This window comes from Oncorhynchus gorbuscha, unplaced genomic scaffold (genome assembly GCF_021184085.1).
Source record: "Oncorhynchus gorbuscha isolate QuinsamMale2020 ecotype Even-year unplaced genomic scaffold, OgorEven_v1.0 Un_scaffold_1148, whole genome shotgun sequence".
Taxonomy (NCBI): Eukaryota; Metazoa; Chordata; class Actinopteri; order Salmoniformes; family Salmonidae; genus Oncorhynchus; species Oncorhynchus gorbuscha.
The window spans coordinates 109045-127500 of record NW_025746014.1 but is presented as its reverse complement, the minus strand read 5'-3'; the positions used below and the strand labels follow the sequence as shown (position 1 = coordinate 127500).

Genomic DNA, 18456 nt, shown 5'->3' with positions numbered 1-18456 from the left:
GAAATACTGTATATAGAGAGATGGTTCTTACTAGTTCTACTATAGAAATACTGTGTATATATAGAGATGGTTCTACTATAGAAATACTGTGTATAGAGAGATGGTTCTTACTAGTTCTACTATAGAAATACTGTGTATATAGAGATGGTTCTACTATAGAAATACTGTGTATATATATAGAGATATGGTTCTACTATAGAAATACTGTGTATATATAGAGATGGTTCTTACTAGTTCTACTATAGAAATACTGTATATATATAGAGATATGGTTCTACTATAGAAATACTGTATATAGAGAGATGGTTCTTATTAGTTCTACTATAGAAATACTGTATATAGAGAGATGGTTCTTATTAGTTCTACTATAGAAATTCTGTATATAGAGAGATGGTTCTTATTAGTTCTACTATAGAAATACTGTATATAGAGAGATGGTTCTTATTAGTTCTACTATAGAAATACTGTGTATATATAGAGAGATGGTTCTACTATAGAAATACTGTATATAGAGAGATGGTTCTTATTAGTTCTACTATAGAAATACTGTATATAGAGAGATGGTTCTACTATAGAAATACTGTATATAGAGAGATGGTTCTTACTAGTTCTACTATAGAAATACTGTGTATATAGAGATGGTTCTACTATAGAAATACTGTGGATATAGAGATGGTTCTACTATAGAAATACTGTGTATATATATAGAGATATGGTTCTACTATAGAAATACTGTGTATATATAGAGATGGTTCTACTAGTTCTACTATAGAAATACTGTATATATATAGAGATATGGTTCTACTATAGAAATACTGTGTATATATATATAGAGATATGGTTAGAAATACTGCATGTAGAGAGATGGTTCTACTACTATAGAAATACTGTGTATATAGAGATGGTTCTACTATAGAAATACTGTGTATATATAGAGAGATGGTTCTTATTAGTTCTACTATAGAAATACTGTATATAGAGAGATGGTTCTTACTAGTTCTACTATAGAAATACTGTGTATATAGAGATGGTTCTACTATAGAAATACTGTGTATATATATAGAGATATGGTTCTACTATAGAAATACTGTGTATATATAGAGATGGTTCTTACTAGTTCTACTATAGAAATACTGTTCTACTACTATAGAAATACTGTATATAGAGAGATGGTTCTTATTAGTTCTACTATAGAAATACTGTATATAGAGAGATGGTTCTTATTAGTTCTACTATAGAAATTCTGTATATAGAGAGATGGTTCTTATTAGTTCTACTATAGAAATACTGTATATAGAGAGATGGTTCTTATTAGTTCTACTATAGAAATACTGTGTATATATAGAGAGATGGTTCTACTATAGAAATACTGTATATAGAGAGATGGTTCTTATTAGTTCTACTATAGAAATACTGTATATAGAGAGATGGTTCTTATTAGTTCTACTATAGAAATTCTGTATATAGAGAGATGGTTCTTATTAGTTCTACTATAGAAATACTGTATATAGAGAGATGGTTCTTATTAGTTCTACTATAGAAATACTGTGTATATATAGAGAGATGGTTCTACTATAGAAATACTGTATATAGAGAGATGGTTCTACTATAGAAATACTGTATATAGAGAGATGGTTCTTATTAGTTCTACTATAGAAATACTGTATATAGAGAGATGGTTCTTATTAGTTCTACTATAGAAATACTATAGAAATACTATAGAAATATATATAGAGAGATGGTTCTTATTAGTTCTACTATAGAAATACTGTGTATAGAGAGATGGTTCTTACTAGTTCTACTATAGAAATACTGTGGTTCTATATAGAAATATTGATATATATAGAGATGGTTCTTATAGAAATACTGTTAAATATAGAGATGGTTCTACTAGTTCTACTATAGAAATACTGTATATATATAGAGATATACTAGTTCTAGAAATACTGTGTATATATAGATGGTTCTACTATAGAAATACTGTATATAGAGAGATGGTTCTTATTAGTTCTACTATAGAAATACTGTATATAGAGAGATGGTTCTTATTAGTTCTACTATAGAAATACTGTATATAGAGAGATGGTTCTTATTAGTTCTACTATAGAAATACTGTATATAGAGAGATGGTTCTTATTAGTTCTACTATAGAAATACTGTATATAGAGAGATGGTTCTTATTAGTTCTACTATAGAAATACTGTGTATATATAGAGAGATGGTTCTACTATAGAAATACTGTATATGGAGAGATGGTTCTTATTAGTTCTACTATAGAAATACTGTATATAGAGAGATGGTTCTTATTAGTTCTACTATAGAAATACTGTATATAGAGAGATGGTTCTTATTAGTTCTACTATAGAAATACTGTATATAGAGAGATGGTTCTTATTAGTTCTACTATAGAAATACTGTGTATATATAGAGAGATGGTTCTACTATAGAAATACTGTATGTAGAGAGATGGTTCTTATTAGTTATACTATAGAAATACTGTGTATATATATATATAGAGAGAGAGATGGCTCTTACTGTGCTGTCCCATGAGTTGATGCAGCTTGCTGAGGGGGTCCGGACTGTTTTCTGAGAGGGGCGAGGGCTGTGAGGGGAGTGGCCTCTGGGGCTGTGTGGGGAGGGGTATGTGGGGTTCTGTGGGTTGGGGGCTGTGGGGGTGTCTGGAGAGGGGGCTGTAAGGCTGTGTGGGGAGGGGGATGTGAGGTTGTGTGGGGTGGGGGCCGTGGGATGTGGGGAGGGGGCTGTGGAGGTTCGTGGGGAGGGGGTTGTGGGGGTGTGTGGGGAGGGGGTTGTGGGGGTGTGTGGGGATGTGATGCTGTGTGGGGAGGGGCTTAGGGGTGAAGCTGCGGTAGCTGCAGACGAAGGAGGGCAGGATGGTGGGGTAGTTCATCCCTCCGTTCAGACGACCCAGAAGAGACGACCCCAGCCCAGGGGTCACAGAGGGGTCACGACCCGGGACAGGAAGTGACCTCATCTCCAGCTCCTCCCCACCTGTAGGAGCCATTATGTTGATTTAATTCATTAATGTTAGTCAGCCATCTTTTCACGGCAGGTAAAGATCTATTCAAATCATCAGTTAAAGACCTATTCAAATCATCCTGAACATTAGAATCAGGTAAAGACCTATTCAAATCATTCAAAATCATCCTGAACATTAGTTTCAGGTAAAGATCTATTCAAATCATCCTGAACAGTAGAATCAGGTAAAGACCTATTCAAATCATCCTGAACATTAGTTTCAGGTAAAGACCTATTCAAATCATCCTGAACATTAGATTCAGGTAAAACCTATTCAAAATATCCTAAACATTAGTTTCAGTAAAGATCTATCATCCTGAACATTAGATTCAGGTAAAGACCTATTCAAATCATCCTGAACAGTAGATTCAGGTAAAGACCTATTCAAATCATCCTGAACAGTAGATTCAGGTACAGTCCTATTCCAATCATCCTGAACAGTAGATTCAGGTACAGTCCTATTCAAATCACCTATAATCTACAGTCCTATTCCACCTGTAGTATAATCTACAGTCCTATTCCACCGTAGTATAATCCACAGTCCTATTCCACCGTAGTATAATCTACAGTCCTATTCCATCCGTAGTATAATCCACAGTCCTATTCCACCTAGTAGATTCAGGTAAAGTCCTATTCAAATCATAGATTCATAAAGACCTATTCAAATCATCCTATTCCACCGTAGTATAATCCACAGTCCTATTCCACACCGTAGTATAATCTACAGTCCTATTCCACCGTAGTATAATCCACAGTCCTATTCCACCGTAGTATAATCTACAGTCCTATTCCATCGTAGTATAATCCACAGTCCTATTCCACATCACCGTAGTATAATCTACAGTCCTATTCCACCGTAGTATAATCTACAGTCCTATTCCACATCACCGTAGTATAATCCACAGTCCTATTCCACCGTAGTATAATCTACAGTCCTATTCCACTGTAGAATAATCTACAGTCCTATTCCACTGTAGAATAATCTACAGTCCTATTCCACCGTAGTATAATCTACAGTCCTATTCCACCGTAGTATAATCTACAGTCCTATTCCACCGTAGTATAATCTACAGTCCTATTCCACATCACCGTAGTATAATCCACAGTCCTATTCCACCGTAGTATAATCTACAGTCCTATTCCACTGTAGAATAATCTACAGTCCTATTCCACTGTAGAATAATCTACAGTCCTATTCCACCGTAGTATAATCTACAGTCCTATTCCACCGTAGTATAATCTACAGTCCTATTCCACTGTAGAATAATCTACAGTCCTATTCCACTGTAGAATAATCTACAGTCCTATTCCACCGTAGTATAATCTACAGTCCTATTCCACATCACCGTAGTATAATCTACAGTCCTATTCCACCGTAGTATAATCTACAGTCCTATTCCACCGTAGTATAATCCACAGTCCTATTCCACCGTAGTATAATCCACAGTCCTATTCCACCGTAGTATAATCCACAGTCCTATTCCACCGTAGTATAATCTACAGTCCTATTCCACCGTAGTATAATCTACAGTCCTATTCCACCGTAGTATAATCTACAGTCCTATTCCACATCACCGTAGTATAATCCACAGTCCTATTCCACACCACGTAGTATAATCTACAGTCCTATTCCACATCACCGTAGTATAATCCACAGCCCTATTCCACATCACCGTAGTATAATCCACAGTCCTATTCCACCGTAGTATAATCCACAGCCCTATTCCACCGTAGTATAATCCACAGTCCTATTCCACATCACCGTAGTATAATCCACAGTCCTATTCCACATCACCGTAGTATAATCTACAGTCCTATTCCACCGTAGTATAATCTACAGTCCTATTCCACCGTAGTATAATCCACAGTCCTATTCCACCGTAGTATAATCCACAGCCCTATTCCACTGTAGTATAATCTACAGTCCTATTCCACCGTAGTATAATCTACAGTCCTATTCCACCGTAGTATAATCCACAGTCCTATTCCACCGTAGTATAATCCACAGTCCTATTCCACCGTAGTATAATCTACAGTCCTATTCCACACCACCGTAGTATAATCCACAGTCCTATTCCACCGTAGTATAATCTACAGTCCTATTCCACCGTAGTATAATCCACAGTCCTATTCCACCGTAGTATAATCTACAGTCCTATTCCACCGTAGTATAATCCACAGTCCTATTCCACCGTAGTATAATCTACAGTCCTATTCCACCGTAGTATAATCCACAGTCCTATTCCACCGTAGTATAATCCACAGTCCTATTCCACCGTAGTATAATCCACAGTCCTATTCCACCGTAGTATAATCCACAGTCCTATTCCACCGTAGTATAATCCACAGTCCTATTCATCACCGTAGTATAATCCACAGCCCTATTCCACCGTAGTATAATCTACAGTCCTATTCCACCGTAGTATAATCCACAGTCCTATTCCACCGTAGTATAATCTACAGTCCTATTCCACCGTAGTATAATCTACAGTCCTATTCCACATCACCGTAGTATAATCCACAGCCCTATTCCACCGTAGTATAATCCACAGTCCTATTCCACCGTAGTATAATCCACAGCCCTATTCCACCGTAGTATAATCCACAGTCCTATTCCACCGTAGTATAATCCACAGTCCTATTCCACCGTAGTATAATCCACAGTCCTATTCCACCGTAGTATAATCTACAGTCCTATTCCACTGTAGTATAATCCACAGTCCTATTCCACCGTAGTATAATCTACAGTCCTATTCCACCGTAGTATAATCTACAGTCCTATTCCACCGTAGTATAATCCACAGTCCTATTCCACCGTAGTATAATCCACAGTCCTATTCCACCGTAGTATAATCCACAGTCCTATTCCACTGTAGTATAATCTACAGTCCTATTCCACCGTAGTATAATCTACAGTCCTATTCCACCGTAGTATAATCCACAGTCCTATTCCACTGTAGTATAATCCACAGTCCTATTCCACCGTAGTATAATCTACAGTCCTATTCCACCGTAGTATAATCCACAGCCCTATTCCACATCACCGTAGTATAATCCACAGCCCTATTCCACCGTAGTATAATCTACAGTCCTATTCCACCGTAGTATAATCCACAGTCCTATTCCACCGTAGTATAATCTACAGTCCTATTCCACCGTAGTATAATCCACAGTCCTATTCCACCGTAGTATAATCCACAGTCCTATTCCACCGTAGTATAATCCACAGTCCTATTCCACCGTAGTATAATCTACAGTCCTATTCCACATCACCGTAGTATAATCTACAGTCCTATTCCACCGTAGTATAATCCACAGCCCTATTCCACACCACCGTAGTATAATCCACAGTCCTATTCCACCGTAGTATAATCCACAGTCCTATTCCACATCACCGTAGTATAATCCACAGTCCTATTCCACCGTAGTATAATCCACAGTCCTATTCCACACCACCGTAGTATAATCCACAGCCCTATTCCACCATAGTATAATCCACAGTCCTATTCCACTGTAGTATAATCCACAGCCCTATTCCACCATAGTATAATCCACAGTCCTATTCCACCGTAGTATAATCTACAGTCCTATTCCACCATAGTATAATCTACAGTCCTATTCCACTGTAGTATAATCCACAGTCCTATTCCACCGTAGTATAATCCACAGTCCTATTCCACCGTAGTATAATCCACAGTCCTATTCCACCGTAGTATAATCCACAGTCCTATTCCACATCACCGTAGTATAATCCACAGTCCTATTCCACCGTAGTATAATCCACAGTCCTATTCCACCGTAGTATAATCCACAGTCCTATTCCACCGTAGTATAATCTACAGTCCTATTCCACCGTAGTATAATCCACAGTCCTATTCCACCGTAGTATAATCTACAGTCCTATTCCACCGTAGTATAATCTACAGTCCTATTCCACCGTAGTATAATCCACAGTCCTATTCCACCTAGTATAATCTACAGTCCTATTCCACCGTAGTATAATCCACAGTCCTATTCCACCGTAGTATAATCCACAGTCCTATTCCACCGTAGTATAATCTACAGTCCTATTCCACCGTAGTATAATCCACAGTCCTATTCCACCGTAGTATAATCCACAGTCCTATTCCACCGTAGTATAATCCACAGTCCTATTCCACAGTATAATCTACAGTCCTATTCCACCGTAGTATAATCCACAGTCCTATTCCACCGTAGTATAATCCACAGTCCTATTCCACCGTAGTATAATCCACAGTCCTATTCCACCGTAGTATAATCCACAGTCCTATTCCACTGTAGTATAATCCACAGTCCTATTCCACCGTAGTATAATCCACAGTCCTATTCCACCGTAGTATAATCCACAGTCCTATTCCACTGTAGTATAATCCACAGTCCTATTCCACATCACCGTAGTATAATCCACAGTCCTATTCCACATCACCGTAGTATAATCCACAGTCCTATTCCACCGTAGTATAATCCACAGTCCTATTCCACCGTAGTATAATCCACAGTCCTATTCCACCGTAGTATAATCTACAGTCCTATTCCACCGTAGTATAATCCACAGTCCTATTCCACACGTAGTATAATCTACAGTCCTATTCCACCGTAGTATAATCTACAGTCCTATTCCACCGTAGTATAATCCACAGTCCTATTCCACCGTAGTATAATCCACAGTCCTATTCCACCGTAGTATAATCTACAGTCCTATTCCACCGTAGTATAATCTACAGTCCTATTCCACCGTAGTATAATCTACAGTCCTATTCCACCGTAGTATAATCTACAGTCCTATTCCACCGTAGTATAATCTACAGTCCTATTCCACATCACCGTAGTATAATCTACAGTCCTATTCCACCGTAGTATAATCTACAGTCCTATTCCACCGTAGTATAATCCACAGTCCTATTCCACCGTAGTATAATCTACAGTCCTATTCCACCGTAGTATAATCTACAGTCCTATTCCACCGTAGTATAATCCACAGTCCTATTCCACCGTAGTATAATCTACAGTCCTATTCCACCGTAGTATAATCTACAGTCCTATTCCACCGTAGTATAATCTACAGTCCTATTCCACACCGTAGTATAATCCACAGTCCTATTCCACCGTAGTATAATCTACAGTCCTATTCCACCGTAGTATAATCTACAGTCCTATTCCACCGTAGTATAATCTACAGTCCTATTCCACCGTAGTATAATCTACAGTCCTATTCCACCGTAGTATAATCCACAGTCCTATTCCACCGTAGTATAATCCACAGTCCTATTCCACCGTAGTATAATCCACAGTCCTATTCCACACCACGTAGTATAATCCACAGTCCTATTCCACACCACTGTAGTATAATCTACAGTCCTATTCCACCGTAGTATAATCCACAGCCCTATTCCACCGTAGTATAATCCACAGTCCTATTCCACTGTAGTATAATCCACAGCCCTATTCCACCGTAGTATAATCCACAGCCCTATTCCACCGTAGTATAATCCACAGCCCTATTCCACCGTAGTATAATCTCTTAGTGAAGATCCACGTCTGTATTCCCTCTGTATTGCACACGGCCACGTTTGTACCTGAGAACAATAATCTGGTCGTGTTGCTCCCCCGACAACAATAATCTGGTCGTGTTGCTCCCCCGACAACATTGCAGCCAACGCCAGATCTCCCAACGCCCGGTTAGGTATTGAACATCTGACCGCCGTCTGACTGCACAGTTTGTTTGTTTACTGGTCTAGTCTACGAACCTGTTGCTACGGGGGTGTGTCCTCCGTTGCTGTGCCGACAGTGGTGGCGCTGGTGATGTTGCAGCAGGTTGTGTACGGGGCGGAGCCAGGGGGCGTGTCCGGACGTTCTGCGGCCGACCCCCGGACCACTTCCTCCTCCGTTAGGGTTTACCTTCTTACGACGCTTACTGACGCACATGTAAACAGGAAGCAGGAAGCAGGACGAATACAACTTTATTCACTTTTACAACAGGAAGTTGAACTTATCCTGGGCTTTATTCACTATAACGAGTCAGCTAGAACAGGAAGTTGAACTTATCCTGGGCTTTATTCACTATAACGAGTCAGCTAGAACAGGAAGTTGAACTTATCCTGGGCTTTATTCACTATAAAGAGTCAGCTAGAACAGGAAGTTGAACTTATCCTGGGCTTTATTCACTATAACGAGTCAGCTAGAACAGGAAGTTGAACTTATCCTGGGCTTTATTCACTATAACGAGTCAGCTAGAACAGGAAGTTGAACTTATCCTGGGCTTTATTCACTACAACGAGTCAGCTAGAACAGGAAGTTGAACTTATCCTGGGCTTTATTCACTATAACGAGTCAGCTAGAACAGGAAGTTGAACTTATCCTGGGCTTTATTCACTATCAGCTACAACAGGAAGTTGAACTTATCCTGCTATAACGAGTCAGCTAGAACAGGAAGTTGAACTTATCCTGGGTTTTATTCACTATAACGGGCTTTATTCACTATAACGAGTCAGCTAGAACAGGAAGTTGAACTTATCCTGGGCTTTATTCACTTTACAACGAGTCAGCTAGAACAGGAAGTTGAACTTATCCTGGGCTTTATTCACTTTTACAACGAGTCAGCTAGAACAGGAAGTTGAACTTATCCTGGGCTTTATTCACTATAACGAGTCAGCTAGAACAGGAAGTTGAACTTATCCTGGGCTTTATTCACTACAACAAGTCAGCTAGAACAGGAAGTTGAACTTATCCTGGGCTTTATTCACTATAACGAGTCAGCTAGAACAGGAAGTTGAACTTATCCTGGGCTTTATTCACTATAACAAGTCAGCTAGAACAGGAAGTTGAACTTATCCTGGGCTTTATTCACTATAATGAGTCAGCTAGAACAGGAAGTTGAATTTATCCTGGGTTTTATTATCTTTTACAACGAGTCAGCTAGAACAGGAAGTTGAACTTATCCTGGGCTTTATTCACTATAATGAGTCAGCTAGAACAGGAAGTTGAACTTATCCTGGGCTTTATTCACTATAAACAAGTCAGCTAGAACAGGAAGTTGAACTTATCCTGGGCTTTATTCACTATAATAGTCAGCTAGAACAGGAAGTTGAACTTATCCTGGGCTTTATTCACTATAAAGAGTCAGCTAGAACAGGAAGTTGAACTTATCCTGGGTTTTATTCACTATAACGAGTTAGCTAGAACAGGAATTTATACAGCACCTTCAGTATTCAAACCACTTGACTTATTCCATCATTTGTTACGTTACAGCCTTTTTCTAAAGTTGATTCAATTGTTTTTTCCCCCTCATCAATCTACACACAATACCCCATAATGACATCACAATACCCCATAATGACATCACAATACCCCATAATGACATCACAATACCCCATAATGACAAAGCAAAAACAGGTTTTTAGACATTTTTGCTAATTTATAAAAACTAAAAACGTTTACATAAATATTCAGACCCTTTACTCATTACTTTGTTGAAGCACCTTTGGCAGTGATTACAGCCTCGAGTCTTCTTGCGTATGATGCTGCAATCTTGGCACACCTGTATTTGGGGAGTTTCTCCCATTCTTCTCTGCAGATCCTCTCAAACTCTGTCAGGTTAGATGGGGAGAGTTGCTGCTAAGCTATTGTCAGGTTTCTCCAGAGATGTTAGATTGGCTTCAAGTACGGGCCACTCAAGGACATTCAGAAACTTGTTCCAAAGCCAGTCTTGTGTTTTCTTGGCTAAGTGCTTAGGGTTGTTGTCCTGTTGGGTTTTCATCAAGGATGTCTCTGTGCTCCGTTCATTTTTGCCTCGATCCTGACTAGTCTCCCTGCAGCTGAAAAACATCCCCACAGAATGATGCTGCCACCACCATGCTTCACCGTAGGGATGGTGCCACCACCATGCTTCACCGTAGGGATGGTGCCACCACCATGCTTCACCGTGGGGATGGTGCCAGGTTTCCTCCAGACATGACGCTTGCATTCAGGCCATAGAGTTCAATCTTGGTTTCATCAAACCAGAGAATCTTGTTACTCGTGGTCTGAGTCCTTTAGTTGTCTTTTGGCAAACTCCAAGTGGGCTGTCATGTGCCTTTTACTGAGGAGTGGCTTCCGTCTGGCCTAATTGGTGGATCGCTGTAGAGATGGTTGTCCTTATGGAAGGTTCTCCCATCTCCACAGAGGAACTCTGGAGCTCTGTCAGAGTGGCCATCGGGTTCTTGGTCACCTCCCTGACCAAGGCCCTTCTCCACCGATCGCTCAGTTTGGCCGGGTGGCCAGCTCTAGCAAGAGTCTTGGTGGTTCCAAACTTCTTCCATTTGAGACTGATGGAGGCCACTGTGTTCTTTGGGACCCTTCAATGCTGCAGAAATGTTTTGGTACCCTTCTCCTGATCTGTGCCTCGACACAATCCTGTCTCGGAGCTCTACAGACAATTCCTTTAACCTCATGGCTTGGTTTTTGCTCTGACATACACTGTCAACTGTGGGACCTGATATAGACAGGTGTGTGCCTTTACAAATCATGTACAATCAACTGAATTTACCACAGGTGGACTCCAATCAAGTTGCAGAAACATCTCAAGGATGATCAATGGAAGCAGGATGCACCTGAGCTCAATTTCAAGTCTCAGAGCAAAAGGGTGTGAATACTTATGTAAATAAGGTATTTCTGTTTAAAAAAATAAATATTTAATACATTTGCAAAAATTATGGGGTATTGTGATGTCATTATGGGGTATTGTGATGTCGTTAAGGGGTATTGTGATGTCATTATGGGGTATTGTGATGTCGTTATGGGGTATTGTGATGTCATTATGGGGTATTGTGATGTCGTTATGGGGTATTGTGATGTCATTATGGGGTATTGTGATGTCATTATGGGGTATTGTGATGTCATTATGGGGTATTGTGATGTCATTATGGGGTATTGTGAAGTCATTATGGGGTATTGTGATGTCATTATGGGGTATTGTGATGTCATTATGGGGTATTGTGTTAGATTGCTGACAGATAATACATTTAAAAAAATCAATCAATTTTATAATAAGGCTGTAATTTAAACAAAATGTGTAAAGATTCAAGGGGTTTGAATACTTTCCGAAGGCTCTGTATATAATAGGTAGTTGTGTAAATACATGTTTGAAAACTACAAAGACTTTCAAAAATAAGTTGAAATAATAATAATGAATTTGTTGTCGTCGTCGTCGTACCTGTGCCAGGTTGTGTACACGCGTTGTACTCGTCGGGTCAGTTTACGGTAGAGGTGTGAAACGTATCTCAGCATCTCTTCGTAGCAGGATCCCGGTTCGCTGTAGCTGGCCAGAGTACTGTCGTTGGACATGTAACGCGCTCGCTGCTCGCGCATCAACGCGTTCTCACGCTGCTTCGTCTCCGCAAACTGGGTCGCTATGACTACCAGGCACAGGTTGATCATGAAGAAAGAGCCCACCTGACGAAGAGAGGGAGGGAGGGAGAGAGAGAGAGAGAGAGAGAGAGAGAGAGAGAGAGAGAGAGGGAGGGAGGAAGGGAGGCAGAGAGAGAGGCAGAGGGAGGGAGGGAGGGAGAGAGAGAGAGAGAGAGAGAGAGAGAGAGAGAGAGAGAGAGAGAGAGAGAGAGAGAGAGAGGAGAGGGAGGGAGGGAGGGAGGGAGGGAGGGAGGGAGGGAGGGAGGGAGGGAGGGAGGGAGGGAGGGAGGGAGGGAGGGAGGGAGGGAGGGAGGGAGGGAGGGAGAGGGAGGGAGGGAGGGGAGGGAGAAAGAAAGAAAGAAGAGAGAGAGAGAGAGGGAGGGAGGGGAGGGAGGGAGAGAGAGAGAGAGAGGGAGGGAGGGAGGGAGGGAGGGAGGCAGAGAGAGAGAGAGAGAGAGAGAGAGAGAGAGAGAGGGAGGGAGGGAGGGAGGGAGGGGGAGGGAGGGAGGGAGGGAGGGAGGGAGGGAGGGGGAGGGAGGGAGGGAGGGAGGGAGGGAGGGAGGGAGAGAGAGAGAGGGAGGGAGGGAGTATCAGTGTCTGTCTGATTCTATACTGAACTCTGATTCTATACTGTAGTCTGATTCTATACTGTAGTCTGATTCTATACTGTACTCTGATTCTATACTGTACTCTGTATCAGTGTCTGTCTGATTCTATACTGTACTCTGATTCTATACTGAACTCTGATTCTATACTGTAGTCTGATTCTATACTGTACTCTGATTCTATACTGTACTCTGTATCAGTGTCTGTCTGATTCTATACTGTAGTCTGATTCTATACTGTACTCTGATTCTATACTGTAGTCTCTGTATCAGTGTCTGTCTGATTCTATACTGTACTCTGATTCTATACTGTACTCTGATTCTATACTGTACTCTGATTCTATACTGTACTCTGTATCAGTGTCTGTCTGATTCTATACTGTACTCTGATTCTATACTGTACTCTGATTCTATACTGTAGTCTGATTCTATACTGTACTCTGATTCTATACTGTACTCTGATTCTATACTGTACTCTGATTCTATACTGTAGTCTGATTCTATACTGTACTCTGATTCTATACTGTACTCTGATTCTATACTGTACTCTGTATCAGTGTCTGTCTGATTCTATACTGTACTCTGATTCTATACTGTACTCTGATTCTATACTGTACTCTGATTCTATACTGTACTCTGTATCAGTGTCTGTCTGATTCTATACTGTACTCTGATTCTATACTGTACTCTGATTCTATACTGTAGTCTGATTCTATACTGTACTCTGATTCTATACTGTAGTCTGATTCTATACTGTACTCTGATTCTATACTGTACTCTGATTCTATACTGTACTCTGATTCTATACTGTAGTCTGATTCTATACTGTACTCTGATTCTATACTGAACTCTGATTCTATACTGTACTCTGTATCAGTGTCTGTCTGATTCTATACTGTACTCTGATTCTATACTGAACTCTGATTCTATACTGTACTCTGTATCAGTGTCTGTCTGATTCTATACTGTAGTCTGATTCTATACTGTACTCTGATTCTATACTGTAGTCTGATTCTATACTGTAGTCTGATTGTATACTGTACTCTGATTCTATACTGTACTCTGTATCAGTGTCTGTCTGATTCTATACTCTACTCTGATTCTATACTGTACTCTGATTCTATACTGAACTCTGATTCTATACTGTACTCTGATTCTATACTGTACTCTGATTCTATACTGTACTCTGATTCTATACTGTACTCTGTATAGGCGTCTGTGTGATTCAGACTCTGCCTGACAAGCACCCTCTTCCTCCTCCACCCTACTTCAAAGTGCTGTAGAGAAACTAGGTCACCGCCGAGCTGCAGAAGGAGAGGAGAAGGACAGACGGCTGGGGTTGAACCCAAGTCCTCTGTATTAGCCTGCTGAACTAAAGCCTAGGCATCAACTAGGAGAGATGAAAAGTCCACAGGGCTATAGCCGAGCAGTGTAACATATATATATATACTCACTACGAAGAGGAATATAAAATATATATATACAACTCACTATGACGAGGAATATAAAATATATATATATACTCACTATGATGAGGAATATAAAATATATAAAATTGTAGAAGGAGTGAGCATCCATAACGTAGTACATGATGTCCACCCAGCCTTCCAGGGTTATCACCTAGAGAGAGGGGGGAGGGAGAGGGAGGGAGAGAGAGAGAGAGCGAGAGAGGGGGAGAGAGAGAGAGAGAGAGAGAGAGAGAGAGAGAGAGAGAGAGAGAGAGAGAGAGAGAGAGAGAGAGAGAGAGAGAGAGAGATGTGAGACAGGGAAAGATTGTAGAGAGAGAGATCGGGAGATGGGGTAGGAGAGAGATAGATAGATAGAGAGAGAGAGAGAGAGAGAGAGAGAGAGAGAGAGAGAGAGAGAGAGAGAGAGAGAGAGAGAGATAGAGAAAGAAAGAAAGAAAGAAAGAAAGAAAGAAAGAAAGAGAAAGAAAGAAAGAAAGAAAGAAAGAGAAAGAAAGAGAGAGACAGAGAGAGAGAGAGTGAGGATGTGAGACAGGGAAAGATTGTAGAGAGAGAGATCGGGAGATGGGGTAGGAGAGAGATAGAGAGAGAGTGAGAGGGGGAGTTAGAGGGAAGGGGAGAGAGGGAGATGGGGTGGAAGAGAGACAGAGAGAGAGAGAGAGAGAGAGAGAGGATGTGAGACAAGGAAAGATTGTAGAGAGAGATCGGGAGAGGGGGAGTTAGAGGGAAGGGGAGAGAGGGAGAGAGGGAGAGAAAGAGAAGCAGAGAGGATGGGGATTGTTATAGAGACATGAAAGCAGTACTCAGCAGACCTGCTAATACACAGACCACAGGAACATATTTTTTATTTAACTCTTATGTTACCAGGTAAGTTGACTGAGAACACATTCTCATTTACAACAATGACCTGGGGAATAGTTACAGGGGAGAGGAGGGGGGGATGAATGAGCCAATTGGAAGGTAGCATACAGACATGCTGCAGTCACTCCTCAACCCCCCTTAATCCCTGTTGAAACTACCCCTGCAGTCACTCCTCAACCCCCCTTATCCCTGTTGAAACTACCCCTTCAGTCACACCTCAACCCCCCTTATCCCTGTTGAAACTACCCCTGCAGTCACTCCTCAACCCCCCTTATCCCTGTTGAAACTACCCCTGCAGTCACACCTCAACCCCCCTTATCCCTGTTGAAACTACCCCTTCAGTCACTCCTCAACCCCCTTATCCCTGTTGAAACTACCCCTTCAGTCACGCCTCAACCCCCTTATCCCTATTGAAATGACTGTTGCAGTCACTCCTCAACCCCCTTATCCCTGTTGAAACTACCCCTGCAGTCACACCTCAACCCCCTTATCCCTGTTGAAACTACCCCTTCAGTCACACCTCAACCCGCCTTATCCCTGTTGACCCCTTCAGTCACACCTCAACCCCCTTATCCCTGTTGATACGACCCCATCAGTCACACCTCAACCCCCTTATCCCTGTTGACCCCTTCAGTCACTCCTCAACCCCCTTATCCCTGTTGAAACGACCCCTGCAGTCACTCCTCAACCCCCTTATCCCTGTTGAAACTACCCCTTCAGTCACACCTCAACCCCCTTATCCCTGTCGAAACTACCCCTTCAGTCACACCTCAAACCCCCTTATCCCTGTTGACCCCTGCAGTCACACCTCAACCCCCTTATCCCTGTTGACCCCTTCAGTCACACCTCAACCCCCTTATCCCTGTTGAAACTACCCCTGCAGTCACACCTCAACCCCCTTATCCCTGTTGAAACTACCCCTGCAGTCACACCTCAACCCCCTTATCCCTGTTGAAACGACCCCTGCAGTCACACCTCAACCCCCTTATCCCTGTTGACCCCTTCAGTCACACCTCAACCCCGCTTATCCCTGTTGAAACGACCCCTGCAGTCACACCTCAACCCCCTTATCCCTGTTGAAACGACCCCTTCAGTCACACCTCAACCCCCTTATCCCTGTTGACCCCTTCAGTCACACCTCAACCCCCCTTATCCCTGTTGAAACTACCCCTTCAGTCACACCTCAACCCCCTTATCCCTGTTGACCCCTTCAGTCACACCTCAACCACCCTTATCCCTGTTGAAACTACCCCTGCAGTCACACCTCAACCCCCCTTATCCCTGTTGAAACGACCCCTTCAGTCACACCTCAACCCCCCGTATCCCTGTTGAAACTACCCCTGAGGTTACACATGCTAGGTTGGGTATATACCTGGCTCTGAGTGATGAGGTTACCCATGCTAGGCTGGGTATATACGTGGCTCTGAGTGATGAGGTTACTCATGCTAGGCTATGCTAGGCTATGCTGTGTGTGTACAGTCCTACCTGGAAGATGGCTATCCATGCTAGGCTATGCTAGGCTATGCTGTGTGTGTACAGTCCTACCTGAAAGATGGCTATCCATGCGTAGGCTATGCTAGGCTATGCTGTGTGTGTACAGTCCTACCTGGAAGATGGCTATCCATGCTAGGCTATGCTAGGCTATGCTGTGTGTGTGTGTACAGTCCTACCTGGAATATGGCTATCCATGCTAAGCTATGCTAGGCTATCCTGTGTGTGTACAGTCCTACCTGGAAGATGGCTATCCATGCTAGGCTATGCTAGGCTATGCTGTGTGTGTACAGTCCTACCTGGAAGATGGCTATCCATGCCTAGGCTATGCTAGGCTATGCTGTGTGTGTACAGTCCTACCTGGAAGATGGCTATCCATGCTAGGCTATGCTAGGCTATGCTGTGTGTGTGTGTACAGTCCTACCTGGAAGATGGCTATCCATGCTAAGCTATGCTAGGCTATGCTGTGTGTGTACAGTCCTACCTGGAAGATGGCTATCCATGCTAGGCTATGCTAGGTTATGCTGTGTGTGTACAGTCCTACCTGGAATATGGCTATCCATGCTAGGCTATGCTAGGCTATGCTGTGTGTGTACAGTCCTACCTGGAAGATGGCTATCCATGCTAGGCTATGCTAGTCTATGCTGTGTGTGTACAGTCCTACCTGGAATATGGCTATCCATGCGTAGGCTATGTTGTCAAAGTTCACCGCTCCTTTGTGAGGGTTGACGTTGCCGGGCCGACAGACGTTATAGTACTGGTTCCAATTCACACAGCCGTCTCTGGCCCCGCCCTCCCCGCCAAGAGAGGGCGCGGGCAGCGAGCACTCGACCCCTCCCTCGCTGTAGGGCGGGACGTCATGGCAACGCAACATTCCGTTCTCCCGAATTGCTGAGCAGATGAAGGGGTCCTCCTCGCTCTCGTCCGGCTGGTAGTACACACTCAATGACAGGTTATAGAGCCTACATAGGAAGACAGAGATTATAGAGCCTACATAGGAAGACAGAGATTATAGAGACTACATAGACATGCAGAGGTTAAAGAGCCTATATAGGAAGACAGAGGTTATAGAGACTACATAGGAAGACAGAGAATATAGAGACTACATAGACACGCAGAGGTTATAGAGCCTACATAGGAAGACAGAGATTATAGAGACTACATAGACACGCAGAGGTTATAGAGCCTACATAGGAAGACAGAGATTATAGAGCCTACATAGGAAGACAGAGAATATAGAGCCTACATAGGAAGACAGAGATTATAGAGCCTACATAGGAAGACAGAGAATATAGAGACTACATAGACATACAGAGGTTAAATAGCCTATATAGGAAGACAGAGGTTATAGAGACTACATAGACATACAGAGGTTATAGAGCCTACATAGGAAGCCTGATATTATAGAGACTACATAGACATACAGAGGTTAAATAGCCTATATAGGAAGACAGGGGTTATAGAGCCTATATAGGGAGACAGAGGTTATAGAGCCTACATAGGAAGAAAGAGGTTATGGAGACTACATAGGAAGACAGAGGTTATAGAGACTACATAGGAAGACAAAGAGAGAGTGTGTTGAGTCGGTCAGT

At 42.1% G+C, this 18456-nt stretch overlaps 1 protein-coding gene across 1 annotated transcript in view; it reads right to left on the bottom strand.

The window, feature by feature from the left end:
• Positions 1–18456, bottom strand: part of LOC124021622 (voltage-dependent T-type calcium channel subunit alpha-1H-like) — a 150231-nt gene that overhangs the window by 63828 nt on the left and 67947 nt on the right. Inside the window, exons 7-11 of the mRNA XM_046336759.1 lie at positions 17529–17826; positions 14574–14666; positions 12248–12486; positions 8805–8971; positions 2536–3009 (exon numbers count right to left, since the gene is read on the bottom strand). Coding sequence (XP_046192715.1) covers positions 2536–3009; positions 8805–8971; positions 12248–12486; positions 14574–14666; positions 17529–17826 — 1271 coding nt within the window. The remainder of the gene's footprint in view (positions 1–2535; positions 3010–8804; positions 8972–12247; positions 12487–14573; positions 14667–17528; positions 17827–18456) is intronic.